Source organism: Hyla sarda, chromosome 11, assembly GCF_029499605.1.
Source record: "Hyla sarda isolate aHylSar1 chromosome 11, aHylSar1.hap1, whole genome shotgun sequence".
In the NCBI taxonomy this organism is placed as follows: Eukaryota; Metazoa; Chordata; class Amphibia; order Anura; family Hylidae; genus Hyla; species Hyla sarda.
In genome coordinates this window covers 13,731,242-13,750,214 of record NC_079199.1, presented here as the reverse complement: position 1 = coordinate 13,750,214, position 18,973 = coordinate 13,731,242, and the positions used below count along the sequence as shown (strand labels likewise).

Genomic DNA, 18,973 nt, shown 5'->3' with positions numbered 1-18,973 from the left:
CTGTATACCATCACCATACTGTATACCATTATCACCATACTGTATACCATCACCATACTGTATATTATTATCACCATACTGTATACCATTATCACCATACTGTATATCATTATCACCATACTGTATACCATTATCACCATACTGTATATCATTATCACCATACTGTATATCATTATCACCATACTGTATACCATTATCACCATACTGTATATCATTATCACCATACTGTATATCATTATCACCATACTGTATACCATTATCACCATACTGTATACCATTATCACCATACTGTATATTATTATCACCATACTGTATACCATTATCACCATACTGTATACCATTATCACTATACTGTATATTATTATCACCATACTGTATATCATTATCACCATACTGTATACCATTATCACTATACTGTATACCATTATCACTATACTGTATACCATTATCACTATACTGTATATCCTTATCACCATACTGTATACCATTACCACCATACTGTATATCATTATCACCATACTGTATACCATTATCACCATACTGTATACCATTATCACTATACTGTATACCATCACCATACTGTATACCATTATCACCATACTGTATACCATTATCACCATACTGTATACCATTATCACCATACTGTATATTATTATCACCATACTGTATACCATTATCACCATACTGTATATTATTATCACCATACTGTATATCATTATCACCATACTGTATACCATTATCACTATACTGTATACCATTATCACTATACTGTATATCCTTATCACCATACTGTATACCATTACCACCATACTGTATATCATTATCACCATACTGTATACCATTATCACCATACTGTATACCATTATCACTATACTGTATACCATCACCATACTGTATACCATTATCACCATACTGTATACCATTATCACCATACTGTATACCATCACCATACTGTATATCATTATCACCATACTGTATACCATTATCACCATACTGTATATCATTATCACCATACTGTATATCATTATCACCATACTGTATACCATCACCATACTGTATACCATTATCACTATACTGTATACCATTATCACCATACTGTATATCATTATCACCATACTGTATACCATCACCATACTGTATACCATTATCACCATACTGTATACCATTATCACAATACTGTATACCATTATCACCATACTGTATATCATTATCACATACTGTATACCATTATCACCATACTGTATATCATTATCACCATACTGTATATCATTATCACCATACTGTATATTATCACCATACTGTATATCATTATCACCATACTGTATACCATTATCACCATACTGTATATCATTATCACCATACTGTATATCATTATCACATACTGTATACCATTATCACTATACTGTATATCCTTATCACCATACTGTATATCATTATCGCCATACTGTATACCATTATCACCATACTGTATATTATTATCACTATACTGTATACCATTATCACCATACTGTATATTATTATCACCATACTGTATACCATTATCACCATACTGTATACCATCACCATACTGTATACTGTATACCATTATCACCATACTGTATATTATTATCACTATACTGTATACCATTATCACCATACTGTATACCATTATCACTATACTGTATACCATTATCACCATACTGTATATTATTATCACCATACTGTATACCATTATCACCATACTGTATACCATTATCACTATACTGTATACCATTATCACCATACTGTATACCATTATCACCATACTGTATATCATTATCACCATACTGTATACCATTATCACCATACTGTATACCATTATCACCATACTGTATACCATTATCACTATACTGTATACCATTATCACCATACTGTATACCATTATCACTATACTGTATACCATTATCACCATACTGTATATCCTTATCACCATACTGTATACCATTATCACTATACTGTATACCATTATCACCATACTGTATATCCTTATCACCATACTGTATACCATTATCACCATACTGTATACCATTATCACCATACTGTATATCATTATCACTATACTGTATACCATCACCATACTGTATACCATTATCACCATACTGTATACCATCACCATACTGTATACCATTATCACCATACTGTATATCATTATCACCATACTGTATACCATTATCACTATACTGTATACCATCACCATACTGTATATCATTATCACCATACTGTATACCATCACCATACTGTATATTATTATCACCATACTGTATACCATTATCACCATACTGTTTACCATTATCACCATACTGTATACCATCACCATACTGTATACCATTATCACCATACTGTATATCATTATCACCATACTGTATACCATCACCATACTGTATACCATTATCACCATACTGTATACCATCACCATACTGTATATCATTATCACCATACTGTATACCATTATCACCATACTGTATATCATTATCACCATACTGTATACCATTATCACCATACTGTATACCATTATCACCATACTGTATACCATCACTATACTGTATACCATTATCACCATACTGTATATCATTATCACCATACTGTATACCATTATCACTATACTGTATACCATTATCATCATACTGTATATTATTATCACCATACTGTATACCATCACCATACTGTATACCATCACTATACTGTATACCATTATCACCATACTGTATACCATCACCATACTGTATACCATTATCACCATACTGTATACCATCACCATACTGTATACCATTATCACCATACTGTATACCATTATCACCATACTGTATACCATCATCACCATACTGTATATCATTATCACCATACTGTATACCATCACCATACTGTATACCATTATCACTATACTGTATACCATTATCACCATACTGTATACCATTATCACTATACTGTATATCATTATCACCATACTGTATACCATTATCACCATACTGTATACCATTATCACCATACTGTATACCATTATCACCATACTGTATACCATTATCACCATACTGTATACCATTATCACCATACTGTATACCATCACCATACTGTATACCATTATCACCATACTGTATATCATTATCACCATACTGTATACCATCACCATACTGTATACCATTATCACCATACTGTATAAGCTACTGAATATCATTATAGTGTATAAATCCATCAACTACTGGAAGCTAAATATACAAATCATCACCAGGCACCAAAAACATTTCAGACAGTAAACCACCCAGGCTGTATACCAAACACAATGTATACTGTACATCTAGGGTATATATATCTAAAATGACTGCCAAGCTACCTCCTTATCCTCCTATCTACCTACCCTACTGCTATTTATCTCCTATGTACCAAGCTACAGTTGTGCTTTCATCTGTTTGGGGTCTATTTGGTGCAAAATAAAAGGGACCCTGGATGGGTTAGAGCTCCACAAACGTGTGAATTTAGCCTTAGACATAAATTAAAAAATACTGTCTACCTGCAGCCATTTCCTATTCCTCTGTTTATCTATCCACCCACCTCTCTTTCTTTCTATAGTATCTATTCATCTCCTACCCAGCAACATATTCAACTATCTGCCTACTTACCTGGATGCTCAACTCCTGTCTATCAAACTAATGTGTTTATCTATTGTCCTCCTAAAGAATCTACCTATACATTTATTTCCTATCTAACTAGCTAAGTACCTACCTATCTGCCCATAGTTCTCTACCTACCACCAACCTATTTCCTAAAGACCTATCTATCCACCTATCTTTTATCTACCTATCAGTCTGTTTACCTACCCAACCATCTTTGTACCTCCAATCCATCTATCTCATATCTATCTATATCCATCTATCTCATATCTATATATCTATTTATATCCATCTATCTCATATCTATCTATATCCATCTATCTCATATCTATCTCCATCTATCTCATATCTATCTATCTCATATCTATCTCCATCTATCTCATATCTATCTATCTATCTATCTCATATCTATCTATCTATCTATCTCATATCTATCCATCTATCTCATATCTATCCATCTATCTATCTATTTATCTATCTCTTATCTATCTATCTCATATCTATCCATCTCATATCTATCTATCTCATATCTTTCTATCTATCTATCTATCTATCTATCTAGCAACAGCAGCGTGCTGCTGTATTCTTCTGTTGCTGTATATTTAGCCCAGCAGCCTGCACCTGTAAGCCAGGTCCATATAATAGTTTGGAATCAATAGTGCTGGCCAAATTATTCTTTGTTTGTATTACACATACGGGGGAGTGGCTGCCTCCATGTTGGCTCTTGCACCCCACCCACCTCTATCAGGTGTATACAAGGTGATTTGGATATTCCAGATCCTGCAATGCCTGCTGAACTGTTCACACAGATGCATATTCATAGTGTAGGGTCCGTCCCAATGAGGTCACCTTACTGTGGTGGGACGGTCCAAGCTATTTGGCCGCCAAATTGCAAGTTAAGTATCTCATAATTTCATTACTTCACAATTTTATACTTTCATTTACTGCACCATAGCTGAATAGCTCATGTTGTATCTATACACTCATCTTTTATCTATATCCTTGTGCTAGCAGTGTGCTGCTGTATTCTTCTGTTGCTGTATATTTAGCCCAGCAGCGTGCACCTGTAAGCCAGGTCCATATAATAGTTTGGAATCAATAATGCTGGCCAACTTATTCTTTGGTTGTATTTATCTATCTATCTATCTCCTATCTATCTATCTCTATCTCCTATCTATCTCCTATCTATCTCCTATCTATCTATGTATCCATCTATCTGTCTGTCTACTGGCCTTCCTCCTTTCTTCTATCTATCAAAAGGTCTATTCACTAATCCATCCACCTGCATATCTAACTTTCTATCGCTCTTCCTCCTATTTACTTATTCATTAATCTATCTTCCTAGCTATACATCTGCCTATCCATCCACCTAACCACCTACCACTTCATGTATCTACCTCCTATTCACCACTCTATTCATCCATTTCGTTTACCTATCAATCTGTTGCTTATCCACCTACCTTTTTTTATATACCTACCCAATTTTCTATATCATACCTGCCTGATGAACATGTATGTTTAGATAGAATGGAGAATGAGAAAAGAGAGGTAGACAGAGATAGGGATGTGAGAGAGATAGAGAGATATAAGATAGATAGATAGATAGATAGATAGATAGATAGATAGATAGATAGATAGATAGATAGATAGATAGACATGAGATGGATAGATAGATATGAGATAGATAGATAGAGATAGATATTAGATATGTGATAGATAGATATGAGATAGAAAAATAGATATGAGATAGATGGATATGTGATAGATAGATATGAGATAGATATGAGATAGATAGATATGAGACAGAGAGATATGAGCTAAATAGATAAATAGATATGAGATAGATATGAGATAGATAGATATGAGATAGATAGATAGATATGAGATAGATAGATAGATATGAGATAGATATATAGATATGAGATAGATATGAGATATATAGATATGAGATAGATATGAGATAGATAGATATATAGATATGAGATAGATATGAGATAGATAGATATATAGATATGAGATAGATAGATATGAGATAGATAGATAGATAGATAGATAGATATGAGATAGATAGATAGAAGATACATTTATCATGTAATAATAGCTTCTGAGTACCGTACATCAGATGTGAGGACGGGGTCAGTATGATGGATACAGTGAAGTGTTAGCTCTGTTGCCCAGTGCTGGGGTTCCTATAAGACGCTGTGCTCTGCTGTATCTCTCTGGCAGATAAACAAGCGCTCCGACTGCTTAGTGACAGCTATTTCCATAGCAATGGTGCTCGCTGGTTACGTGCCTCATTACTCAGGAAGAAGCTTCTCCTGCACCCGGATCCTTCATTACAAACATGTTTTTCAGGACCTGTTGCCGGGATTACATTCAGTTTTTCCCCCCCTTTATTGTATCTTGGGGGAATTTTTCCTGCACAAAATAATTGCGTCTTGTTTCGGAGGCACAGGGCCTGATTTAGCACCTACAGGTCTGTTAGGGGAGTCCAATGGGTTGTTAAACTGTTCACTTAATGCAGGAAAACAGATGCAGCCGGGGGCATGAGGACCAGGCGGCATAAATAATAGATGAGGCCATTATTGCAGCTTCATTCAGACTGGAACACGGTGAGGCTGCAGATTTACCATACACTATGTGTAGCCTGAAATACGGTCCACCATTTACCATCATATTATTTCTATATCTAATGTTCTGCATTTATTAGTTTCCTGATAGATCATTATAGCAATTGTTGCTCGGTTTTTCATATTACTAGTATGAATGGTATGCAGTAAGCTCTTGAGCTCCCCCTAGTGGTGGCTGCAGGTAGACAGTATTTTTTTATTTATGTCTTAGGCTAAATTCACATGGTTGTTGTGCTCTAACCCATTCAGGGTCCCTTTTATTTTTCACCAAATAGACCCCAAACAGATCAAAGCACAACTGACACTGCCGGGCCCTGAGGGAACCCATTGACATCATCGGGGGTTTATCAGGTGTCCGGTATTTTTTCTTTAGAGGAGAAAAAAGACTGGACATGCAGTATTTTTTTTCTATGCTTAAAGGGGTACTCCGCCCCTAGACATCTTGTCCCCAATCTTATCCGGAGGCTCATGTCATGCCCACGCCCCCTTGTGACGTCACACCCCACCCCCTTAATGGAAGTCTATGGGAGGGGGCGTGACGACTGTCACGAGGGGGGGGGGGTGTGGTTGTGACATCATGAGCCTCCAGCACCGCCCCAGGCATTCTAAACAAACATTGGATGCTGCAGGGAGATCGCTGGGGGTCCCAGCAGCGGGATGCCCACAATCAGACATCTTATCCCCTATCCTTTGGATAGGGGATAAGCTGTCTAGGGATCGAGTACCCCTTTAACTCCCATCCTTCCGATAGACTGAGCGATGGCGCTCCCTTCACCAAAGCACAACAGTCATGTGAACGAGGCCTAAGCATGCAACCTATGGCTCACCAGCTTTTGCACAACTACAATTCACAGCATGCCCTAAGTGAGTGATTCACAACCAGTGAAACTCCAGCTGTTGCAAAATTACTATTCCCAGCATGTTCTAAGTCAGTGTTTCCCAACCAGTGTACCTCCAGCTATTGCAAAACTACAACTCCCAGCATGTCCTGACAGCTTTTAAAATTAGTAGCTTTGCAACAACTGGAGAGTTACAAGTTGGAGATCGCTAGTATTAAAACATTAAAGGATACATAAAGCAGTGGTCTCCAAACTGTGGCCCTCCAGAGGTTGCCAAAACTACAACTCCCAGTACGCCAACGGCTGTCCGGGCATGCTGGGAGTTGTAGTTTTGCACTAAGAAATTCCTTTTTTTTCTGTGTGCTGGTACAAAGTAAAATTTATTGTTTGAAAGAAAAAGAACATATACAAATAAAAATGCAATTGATTCTTCTGTTATTTGGAAGCACCTTACAACCGTTTAACTCCACCCCTCTGCTAGTCATGTGACCTAACAGCCCACCTCGGACCGTACATAATGGATATCTGGGTTCCCATGATGCACTGCTCTCTGTTTAATAGGGATTTGTTTCACATATAAATGAGGAAGAAAACCTCTTGTGACTCACATTTACTACAAGATAAATGAACAAAAAACGATTTATAAAAGTTACTCATCGTCTTGTGCAGATTTTATTTACTAGATGTGATACAATTATTGCTTGAAGGTGGAGTATTCCTTTAAGGTGGCAATGGTTGGTTACAAAAAAAAAAAAAAAAAAAAAAAGATTACACCCACTGATTACAGAAATATAAAAGAAAAGAAATATTTTATATATGAAGAATATCAGAGAACTTACGGCCAAAACCTCTAGAACAGGGGTCTCTGGCAACCAGTCATTCTCCAGCTTCTGCAAAACTACAACCCCCAGCATGCCCACACACCTTTAGGGAGTTGTAGTTTGGAAATTACTGGAGACCATTAAAACCAGACTTTGTATATATAGAAGTGCAGAAAAAGAGCGCGGAGTAGGTGGCTATATGAACTAGTAAGATCACTGCTTTAAAGAAATGTTTTCCAATCTACTGGTGCCAGAAAGGTAAACAGATTTGAAAATTACTTCTATATAAAAATCTCAATCCTTCCAGTACTTATCAGCTGCTGTATGCTCCAGAGGAAGTTGTGTAGTTCCAGTTTGACCACAGTGCTCTCTGCTGACACCTCATGTATTGATGTCAGGAACTGCCTGGTTTGCTATGGGGACTTTCTACCCCAAAGTTCTGGACAGTTCCTGACATGGACAGAGATAGCAGCAGAGAGCACTATGGTCAGGCTGAAAAGAACTACACAACTTCCAGCTAATAAGTACTGGAAGGATCAACATTTTAACATTCAAGTAATTAATAAATCTGTATAATTTTCTGGTACCAGTTGATTTGAAAACATTCCTTTTCCTCCAGAGTACCCCTTTAAGTTGTCAAAGTGTGCTGGAATTTCCTAGTATTATCTGCTATATGTGTCTAGAAACAGAACTACAAGTGTCATATATGAGTTCAGAGACAGTGCGATGGGTCTGCCCTGTGTCTAGCAAGAACAATAGCAAAGTAGGAATGACTTGTTAATGATGCAGTAATCACATAAGTCATATATGACTTTACCATCTATCAACCCTGTGCCCGATAACCCACAACCATCCCACACATAATCTCACTCTGAACTCCATGGTCAATAATGCTGACCATCCCACACATGATGTCATCATCTATTAGCTCGGTGTCCGATAACCCATTGATCATCCCACAAATGAACCCACCACCTATGAACCCTATGACTAGAACACTAACCATTACAGAAGATTTACCCACTCAGATATATCAGCCTACCCACCATCACAAATATTAAACCACATCCATCAACCCTATATTCACCTCACTGTACATCCCACACATGCACCTGCCCTATGTAACCAATGCTCCATCCTACATATGATTCCACTACTTATTTACCCTATACCTATCACATTGACCATCATATGCCACAGATAAACCTACCATTAACCATGCTGCCCAATAACAAACGAACTATCCCACAAGATACAACCAGTTATCAGCCATGTGTTCAGATACCATCTTATGTATAAACTTACCAACTACCAACCCCAATGCCCAATACACTGACATCAGTGTAGTATAAGTGGTATAAGCCCACGACTTATCAACGCTTAACCCAGCACCCTGACCACCACTATATATGACCCTATCACTTCTCAAGCTTGTGCCCAACACATTGATCTTTTTTCCAATGACTTCACCTGTTTCAGTGACCAACAAACTGGGCATCCAGGATATGAACCTATTACCTGTCGAAACGTCATAGATAAAACCCCCCATTTACCATGTCTTTGTCCAACAAGACACCAACCACTCCACATAAGCCCACCACTTACCAACCTTATGTCAATACCTTTTGGCCAACACACTGATGTTGACCCATGAATCCAACTATTATCTACCCAATAATCTGACCTACCATGATATGAACCTACCAACTCTGTTTCCAAAAAAATTACCATCCAAGAGACAAAACCCGCCACTTCCCAAACCTTTTCCTGACATCAGCCACCCTGCATATAATCCCACCACTTACCAACCTTATACCCAATTGATCCCATGAACACTCTTGATATGAACCTTCCTCCTACCAGCTGTGTCCCCAGGAAGATAACTACTACTAATACCCACCACTTATCAAACCTTTGCCCAACACCAACCACCTTACATAGAAATCTGTCAACTAATAACCCAGCTCTCCGGTCATCACACATATGAACCCACCAGCTACCAAAAGGACTTTCTACCCCAAAGTTTAAGTCCATATTCTATCAACCCTTTGCCCAAGAAGATAGCAACCACCCCACCTGTCACTTATAAACCCTATACCAAACACACTGACCCTTCCCCAGGAGTCTACAAACAATTAGCACCCACACCTAACCATCCGGTCCCCAAAAGCATGACCATCCCATACATAAAAGCCTTTATCTTGGCCAACTAAACACCAACCACCCTCCACATATGAATCCACCACTTACCTGCAAAACCTAAAACTTTGCAGCCTTGTGTTTGTTTAAAGAACTTAAGTGATGAAATTCTCCTAACTCTAGAGCCATAAATCTCTGTGAACCACCCAATGAGACGACTGACGGCAATTTATTTAGTGTTTATCCACAGTATACGGTATTTAGCCTTGATGGCTTGGGTCGCTAGAACGCAGGGTGAAGATTATTATACAGCCGAGCTCTGGGAGCCTTCCATGCCTGAAAAGCATCAGATCTGGAGTCACAATACAAGGCGACTGCTACAATACAATGAGACGGCTGTACACAAAGATACATTTACATTATTGCTTTACAGGAATATGGATAAGACACACGACACATGCCAGCAAGCGGATAGCATAGACAGAAGCAAACCACAGGGGCAGCTGCTTTATGGGCATCTGGAAGCCTTATCTTAACCAAAGATTGTTCTATGACAGAACCACAGGGGCTTCTGCAGATAAGCATTCATTCTGTACAATGCATTGATCACATCATAGAGTCTATCTCTGACTGCATCAACCAATGCAATTGATAAATCTTGGCCATTGCAAAAGGATAATTCTTAGAAATTACAGCTGCAAGGGAAAAGCATAGGACTTCATAGGAAATGAAGGGTCACTTACCTGATTTTCTCCATCTCTGCTGCAGAGGCCTAGAAGAAATGAAACAGGAGTCTCATATGAATGATAGTCAGAGGCTTCAGTCTTCAGATCTCTGCATAGCCCAAGCCTTATTGATGCTTTTTTCCCCCCTTCCCTCTTTAAGAAAGTGTACAGAGAGCGACAGGGAAGGGAATCACATCTGCATTAGCAGAAAATAACATTGAACGATTAACTCGGGAGCAAAATCCGCACTGTGCAGAAAAACCATGTAAGACCCACGAGCCAAAAGCAGCACAATGACTCAGTAGTAGAGCAAAGACTGAATAAAAAAACACACAGAGAGTGAGAGGGAGAGCGAGGGAGAAGGAGAATAAGCAAGTAACAGGTTTGCTGCTCGCTGGATTGCTCAGAGGGAAGAAAAAATAAGTTGAAGGGTTATTGTCTATGAGGGAGATGTAAGAGCGGCTGCAGAATCCTGCTACCTGGATTTTCTCGCATCACCGGCGAAGCTGCAGAGTATACATTAGGTTAGGGAATTGTAATGGGAGTCATTTCTTAATCTAGCGTTCGAGGTGTCAATAACAGGAGGCAGAGGAGGGGAGGCAGATTTATAGTTGCTTACATGCATTTGGCACAAAACATTTCGGGAGCTGTCAGCACATGGTGACAAGCACTGGGAGAATGTCATTCACAGAATACAGGCTGCTGTACATGATGCCTCTAGTGGGGGGGGGGGGGGGGGGTCGGAGTGCCTGCAATGAATACCAATTGTTTCTGATAATAAAAAATAAGATAACTTGCATTACAATGCTTTTATATTGGGAGTCAAATCAGAGCTCCCCTTTACTGAGGAACTGCCAGTTATACTATGTGGTGTAGTACAAGGGATCTGTCCTGTGTGGTGTAGTATAGAGGATCTCTCCTGTGTGGTGTAGTATAGAGGATCTGTCCTGTGTGGTGTAGTATAGAGGATCTGTCCTGTGTGGTGTAGTATAGAGGATCTCTCCTGTGTGGTGTAGTATAGAGGATCTGTCCTGTGTGGTGTAGTATAGAGGATCTCTCCTGTGTGGTGTAGTATAGAGGATCTCTCCTGTGTGGTGTAGTATAGAGGATCTCTCCTGTGTGGTGTAGTATAGAGGATCTCTCCTGTGTGGTGTAGTATAGAGGATCTCTCCTGTGTGGTGTAGTATAGAGGATCTCTCCTGTGTGGTGTAGTATAGAGGATCTCTCCTGTGTGGTGTAGTATAGAGGATCTCTCCTGTGTGGTGTAGTATAGAGGATCTGTCCTGTGTGGTGTAGTATAGAGGATCTCTCCTGTGTGGTGTAGTATAGAGGATCTGTCCTGTGTGGTGTAGTATAGAGGATCTGTCCTGTGTGGTGTAGTATAGAGGATCTCTCCTGTGTGGTGTAGTATAGAGGATCTCTCCTGTGTGGTGTAGTATAGAGGATCTCTCCTGTGTGGTGTAGTATAGAGGATCTCTCCTGTGTGGTGTAGTATAGAGGATCTCTCCTGTGTGGTGTAGTATAGAGGATCTCTCCTGTGTGGTGTAGTATAGAGGATCTCTCCTGTGTGGTGTAGTATAGAGGATCTCTCCTGTGTGGTGTAGTATAGAGGATCTGTCCTGTGTGGTGTAGTATAGAGGATCTCTCCTGTGTGGTGTAGTATAGAGGATCTCTCCTGTGTGGTGTAGTATAGAGGATCTCTCCTGTGTGGTGTAGTATAGAGGATCTGTCCTGTGTGGTGTAGTATGGAGGATCTGTCCTGTGTGGTGAGGTATAGAGGATCTGTCCTGTGTGGTGTAGTATAGAGGATCTGCCCTGTGTGGTGTAGTATAGAGGATCTCTCCTGTGTGGTGTAGTATAGAGGATCTGTCCTGTGTGGTGTAGTATAGAGGATCTCTCCCGTGTGGTGTAGTATAGAGGATCTCTCCCGTGTGGTGTAGTATAGAGGATCTCTCCTGTGTGGTGTAGTATAGAGGATCTCTCCCGTGTGGTGTAGTATAGAGGATCTCTCCTGTGTGGTGTAGTATAGAGGATCTCTCCTGTGTGGTGTAGTATAGAGGATCTCTCCTGTGTGGTGTAGTATGGAGGATCTCTCCTGTGTGGTGTAGTATAGAGGATCTCTCCTGTGCGGTGCAGTATAGAGGATCTCTCCTGTGTGGTGTAGTATAGAGGATCTCTCCTGTGTGGTGTAGTATAGAGGATCTGTCCTGTGTGGTGTAGTATAGAGGATCTGTCCTGTGTGGTGTAGTATAGAGGTTCTGTCCTGTGTGGTGTAGTATAGAGGATCTTTCCTGTGTGGTGTAGTATAGAGGATCTGTCCTGTGTGGTGTAGTATAGAGGATCTCTCCTGTGTGGTGTAGTATAGAGAATCTGTCCTGTGTGGTGTATTATAGAGGATCTCTTCTGTGTGGTGTAGTATAGAGGATCTCTCCTGTGTGGTGTAGTATAGAGGATCTCTCTTGTGTGGTGTAGTATAGAGGATCTCTCCAGTGTGGTGTAGTATAGAGGATCTCTCCTGTGTGGTGTAGTATAGAGGATCTGTCCTGTGTGGTGTAGTATAGAGGATCTCTCCTGTGTAATGTAGTATAGAGGATCTGTCCTGTGTGGTGTAGTATAGAGGATCTGTCCTGTGTGGTGTAGTATAGAGGATCTCTCCTGTGTGGTGTAGTATAGAGGATCTGTCCTGTGTGGTGTAGTATAGAGGATCTGTCCTGTATGGTGTAGTATAGAGGATCTGTCCTGTGTGGTGTAGTATAGAGGATCTGTCCTGTGTGGTGTAGTATAGAGGATCTGTCCTGTGTGGTGAAGTATAGAGGATCTGTCCTGTGTGGTGTAGTATAGAGGATCTGTCCTGTGTGGTGTAGTATAGAGGATCTGTCCTGAATGGTGTAGTATAGAGGATCTGTCCTGTGTGGTGTAGTATAGAGGATCTCTCCCGTGTGGTGTAGTATAGAGGATCTCTCCCGTGTGGTGTAGTATAGAGGATCTGTCCTGTGTGGTGTAGTATAGAGGATCTGTCCTGTGTGGTGTAGTATTGAGGATCTGTCCTGTGTGGTGTAGTATAGAGGATCTGTCCTGTGTGGTGTAGTATAGAGGATCTGTCCTGTGTGGTGTAGTATAGAGGATCTGTCCTGTGTGGTGTAGTATAGAGGATCTCTCCTGTGCGGTGTAATATAGAGGATCTGTCCTGTGTGGTGTAGTATAGAGGATCTCTCCTGTGTGGTGTAGTATAGAGGATCTGTCCTGTGTGGTGTAGTATAGAGGATCTCTCCTGTGTGGTGTAGTATAGAGGATCTCTCCTGTGTGGTGTAGTATAGAGGATCTCTCCTGTGTGGTGTAGTATAGAGGATCTGTCCTGTGTGGTGTAGTATAGAGGATCTGTCCTGTGTGGTGTAGTATAGTGGATCTGTCCTGTGTGGTGTAGTATAGAGGAGCTGTCCTGTGTGGTGTAGTATAGAGGATCTGTCCTGTGTGGTGTAGTATAGAGGATCTCTCCTGTGTGGTGTAGTATAGAGGATCTGTCCTGTGTGGTGTAGTATAGAGGATCTCTCCTCTGTGGTGTAGTATAGAGGATCTGTCCTGTGTGGTGTAGTATAGAGGATCTGTCCTGTGTGGTGTAGTATAGAGGATCTCTCCTGTGTGGTGTAGTATAGAGGATCTCTCCTGTGTGGTATAGTATAGAGGATCTCTCCTGTGTGGTGTAGTATAGAGGATCTCTCCTGTGTGGTGTAGTATAGAGGATCTGTCCTGTGTGGTGTAGTATAGAGGATCTCTCCTCTGTGGTGTAGTATAGAGGATCTGTCCTGTGTGGTGTAGTATAGAGGATCTGTCCTGTGTGGTGTAGTATAGAGGATCTCTCCTGTGTGGTGTAGTATAGAGGATCTCTCCTGTGTGGTGTAGTATAGAGGATGTGTCCTGTGTGGTGTAGTATAGAGGATCTCTCCTGTGTGGTGTAGTATAGAGGATCTGTCCTGTGTGGTGTAGTATAGAGGATCTGTCCTGTGTGGTGTCGTATAGAGGATCTGTCCTGTGTGGTGTAGTATAGAGGATCTGTCCTGTGTGGTGTAGTATAAAGGATGTGTCCTGTGTGGTGTAGTATAGAGGATCTGTACTGTGTGGTGTAATATAGAGGATCTGTCCCGTGTGGTGTAGTATAGAGGATCTCTCCTGTGTGGTGTAGTATAGAGGATCTCTCTTGTGTGGTGTAGTATAGATGATCTGTCCTGTGAGGTGTAGTATAGAGGATCTCTCCTGTGTGGTGTAGTATAGAGGATCTGTCCTGTGTGGTGTAGTATAGAGGATCTCTCCTGTGTGGTGTAGTATAGAGGATCTGTCCTGTGTGGTGTAGTATAGAGGATCTGTCCTGTGTGGTGTAGTATAGTGGATCTGTCCTGTGTGGTGTAGTATAGAGGAGCTGTCCTGTGTGGTGTAGTATAGAGGATCTGTCCTGTGTGGTGTAGTATAGAGGATCTCTCCTGTGTGGTGTAGTATAGAGGATCTCTCCTGTGTGGTGTAGTATAGAGGATCTCTCCTCTGTGGTGTAGTATAGAGGATCTGTCCTGTGTGGTGTAGTATAGAGGATCTGTCATGTGTGGTGTAGTATAGAGGATCTCTCCTGTGTGGTGTAGTATAGAGGATCTCTCCTGTGTGGTATAGTATAGAGGATCTCTCCTGTGTGGTGTAGTATAGAGGATCTCTCCTGTGTGGTGTAGTATAGAGGATCTCTCCTGTGTGGTGTAGTATAGAGGATCTGTCTTGTGTGGTGTAGTATAGAGGATCTCTTCTGTGTGGTGTAGTATAGAGGATCTCTCCTGTGTGGTGTAGTATAGAGGATCTCTCCTGTTTGGTGTAGTATAGAGGATCTCTTCTGTGTGGTGTAGTATAGAGGATCTGTCCTGTGTGGTGTAGTATAGAGGATCTGTCCTGTGTGGTGTCGTATAGAGGATCTGTCCTGTGTGGTGTAGTATAGAGGATCTGTCCTGTGTGGTGTAGTATAGAGGATGTGTCCTGTGTGGTGTAGTATAGAGGATCTGTACTGTGTGGTGTAATATAGAGGATCTGTCCCGTGTGGTGTAGTATAGAGGATCTGTCCTGTGTGGTGTAGTATAGAGGATCTCTCCTGTGTGGTGTAGTATAGAGGATCTCTCTTGTGTGGTGTAGTATAGATGATCTGTCCTGTGAGGTGTAGTATAGAGGATCTCTCCTGTGTGGTTTAGTATAGAGGATCTGTCCTGTGTGGTGTAGTATAGAGGATCTCTCCTGTGTGGTGTAGTATAGAGGATCTGTCCTGTGTGGTGTAGTATAGAGGATCTGTCCTGTGTGGTGTAGTATAGAGGATCTGTCCTGTGTGGTGTAGTATAGAGGATCTGTCCTGTGTGGTGTAGTATAGTGGATCTCTCATGTGTGGTGTAGTATAGAGGATCTCTCCTGTGTTTTGTAGTATAGAGGATCTCTCCTGTGTGGTGTAGTATAGAGGATGTGTCCTGTGTGGTGTAGTATAGAGGAGCTGTCCTGTGTGGTGTAGTATAGAGGATCTGTCCTGTGTGGTGTAGTATAGAGGATCTCTCCTGTGTGGTGTAGTATAGAGGATCTCTCCTGTGTGGTGTAGTATAGAGGATCTGTCCTGTGTGGTGTAGTATAGAGGATCTCTCCTGTGTGGTGTAGTATAGAGGATCTCTCCTGTGTGGTATAGTATAGAGGATCTCTCCTGTGTGGTGTAGTATAGAGGATCTCTCCTTTGTGGTGTAGTATAGAGGATCTGTCCTGTGTGGTGTAGTATAGAGGATCTGTCCTGTGTGGTGTAGTATAGAGGATCTCTCCTGTGTGGTGTAGTATAGAGGATCTGTCCTGTGTGGTGTAGTATAGAGGATCTCTCCTGTGTGGTGTGGTATAGAGGATCTCTCCTGTGTGGTGTAGTATAGAGGATCTCTCCTGTGTGGTGTAGTATAGAGGATCTGTCCTGTGTGGTGTAATATAGAGGATCTGTCCTGTGTGGTGTAGTATAGAGGATCTGTCCTGTGTGGTGTAGTATAGAGGATCTCTCCTGTGTGGTGTAGTATAGAGGATCTCTCCTGTGTGGTGTAGTATAGAGGATCTCTCTTGTGTGGTGTAGTATAGAGGATCTGTCCTGTGTGGTGTAGTATAGAGGATCTGTCCTGTGTGGTGTAGTATAGAGGATCTGTCCTGTTTGGTGTAGTATAGAGGATCTCTCTTGTGTGGTGTAGTATAGAGGATCTGTCCTGTGTGGTGTAGTATAGAGGATCTGTCCTGTGTGGTGTAGTATAGAGGATCTGTCCTGTGTGGTGTAGTATAGAGGATCTGTCCTGTGTGGTGTAGTATAGAGGGTCTCTCCTGTGTGGTGTAGTATAGAGGATCTCTCCTGTGTGGTGTAGTATAGAGGATTTCTGCTGTGTGGTGTAGTATAGAGGATCTCTCCTGTGTGGTGTAGTATAGAGGATCTGTCCTGTGTGGTGTAGTATGGAGGATCTGTCCTGTGTGGTGTAGTAGAGAGGATCTCTCCCTTGTGGTGTAGTATAGAGGATCTCTCCTGTGTGGTGTAGTGTAGAGGATCTCTCCTGTGTGGTGTAGTATAGAGGATCTCTCCTGTGTGGTGTAGTAGAGAGGATCTCTCCTGTGTGGTGTAGTATAGAGGATCTGTCCTGTGTGATGTAGTATAGAGGATCTGTCCTGTGTGGTGTAGTATAGAGGATCTCTCCTGTGTGGTGTAGTATAGAGGATCTCTCCTGTGTGGTGTAGTATAGAGGATCTCTCCTGTGTGGTGTAGTATAGAGGATCTGTCCTGTGTGGTGTAGTATAGAGGATCTGTCCTGTGTGGTGTAGTATAGAGGATGTGTCCTGTGTGGTGTAGTATAGAGGATGTGTCCTGTGTGGTGTAGTATAGAGGATGTGTCCTGTGTGGTGTAGTATAGAGGATGTGTCCTGTGTGGTGTAGTATAGAGGATCTCTCCTGTGTGGTGTAGTATAGAGGATCTCTCCTGTGTGGTGAAGTATAGAGGATCTCTCCTGTGTGGTGTAGTATAGAGGATCTCTCCTGTGTGATGTAGTATAGAGGATCTGTCCTGTGTGGTGTAGTATAGAGGATCTCTCCTGTGTGGTGTAGTATAGAGGATCTCTCCTGTGTGGTGTAGTATAGAGGATCTCTCCTGTGTGGTGTAGTATAGAGGATCTGTCCTGTGTGGTGTAGTATAGAGGATCTCTCCTGTGTGGTGTAGTATAGAGGATCTCTCCTGTGTGGTGTAGTATAGAGGATCTCTCCTGTGTGGTGTAGTATAGAGGATCTCTCCTGTGTGGTGTAGTATAGAGGATCTCTCCTGTGTGGTGTAGTATAGAGGATCTGTCCTGTGTGGTGTAGTATAGAGGATCTCTCCTGTGTGGTGTAGTATAGAGGATCTGTCCTGTGTGGTGTAGTATAGAGGATCTCTCCTGTGTGGTGTAGTATAGAGGATCTGTCCTGTGTGGTGTAGTATAGAGGATCTGTCCTGTGTGGTGTAGTATAGAGGATCTGTCCTGTGTGGTGTAGTATAGAGGATCTCTCCTGTGTGGTGTAGTATAGAGGATCTGTCCTGTGTGGTGTAGTATAGAGGATCTCTCCTGTGTGGTGTAGTATAGTGGATCTCTCCTGTGTGGTGTAGTCTAGAGGATCTGTCCTGTGTGGTGTAGTATAGAGGATCTGTCCTGTGTGGTGTAGTATAGAGGATCTCTCCTGTGTGGTGTAGTATAGTGGACCTCTCCTGTGTGGTGTAGTCTAGAGGATCTGTCCTGTGTGGTGTAGTATAGAGGATCTGTCCTGTGTGGTGTAGTATAGAGGATCTCTCCTGTGTGGTGTAGTATAGAGGATCTCTCCTGTGTGGTGTAGTATAGAGGATCTCTCCTGTGTGGTGTAGTATAGAGGATCTCTCCTGTGTGGTGTAGTATAGAGGATCTCTCCTGTGTGGTGTAGTATAGAGGATCTGTCCTGTGTGGTGTAGTATAGAGGATCTCTCCTGTGTGGTGTAGTATGGAGGATCTCTCCTGTGTGGTGTAGTATAGAGGATCTCTCCTGTGTGGTGTAGTCTAGAGGATCTGTCCTATGTGGTGTAGTATAGAGGATCTCTCCTGTGTGGTGTAGTATAGAGGACCTGTCCTGTGTGGTGTAGTATAGAGGATCTCTCCCGTGTGGTGTAGTATAGAGGATCT

The 18,973-nt window shown here is 41.4% G+C and overlaps 1 protein-coding gene across 9 annotated transcripts in view; it reads right to left on the bottom strand.

Annotated features, from left to right (window-relative positions):
- BEGAIN (brain enriched guanylate kinase associated) overlaps nucleotides 1-18,973 on the bottom strand; it is a 206,116-nt gene that overhangs the window by 131,451 nt on the left and 55,692 nt on the right. For 4 of the 9 annotated variants that reach the window (XM_056545211.1, XM_056545213.1, XM_056545214.1 and 1 more), the window contains exon 1: nucleotides 10,796-11,323. In XM_056545211.1, the coding sequence (XP_056401186.1) occupies nucleotides 10,796-10,809 (14 nt within the window). In that variant the 5' untranslated portion in view covers nucleotides 10,810-11,323. Of the gene's footprint in view, nucleotides 1-10,795; nucleotides 11,324-18,973 lie in introns of those variants that run through there. The other 5 variants (XM_056545212.1, XM_056545215.1, XM_056545218.1 and 2 more) reach the window with 3 other exon arrangements.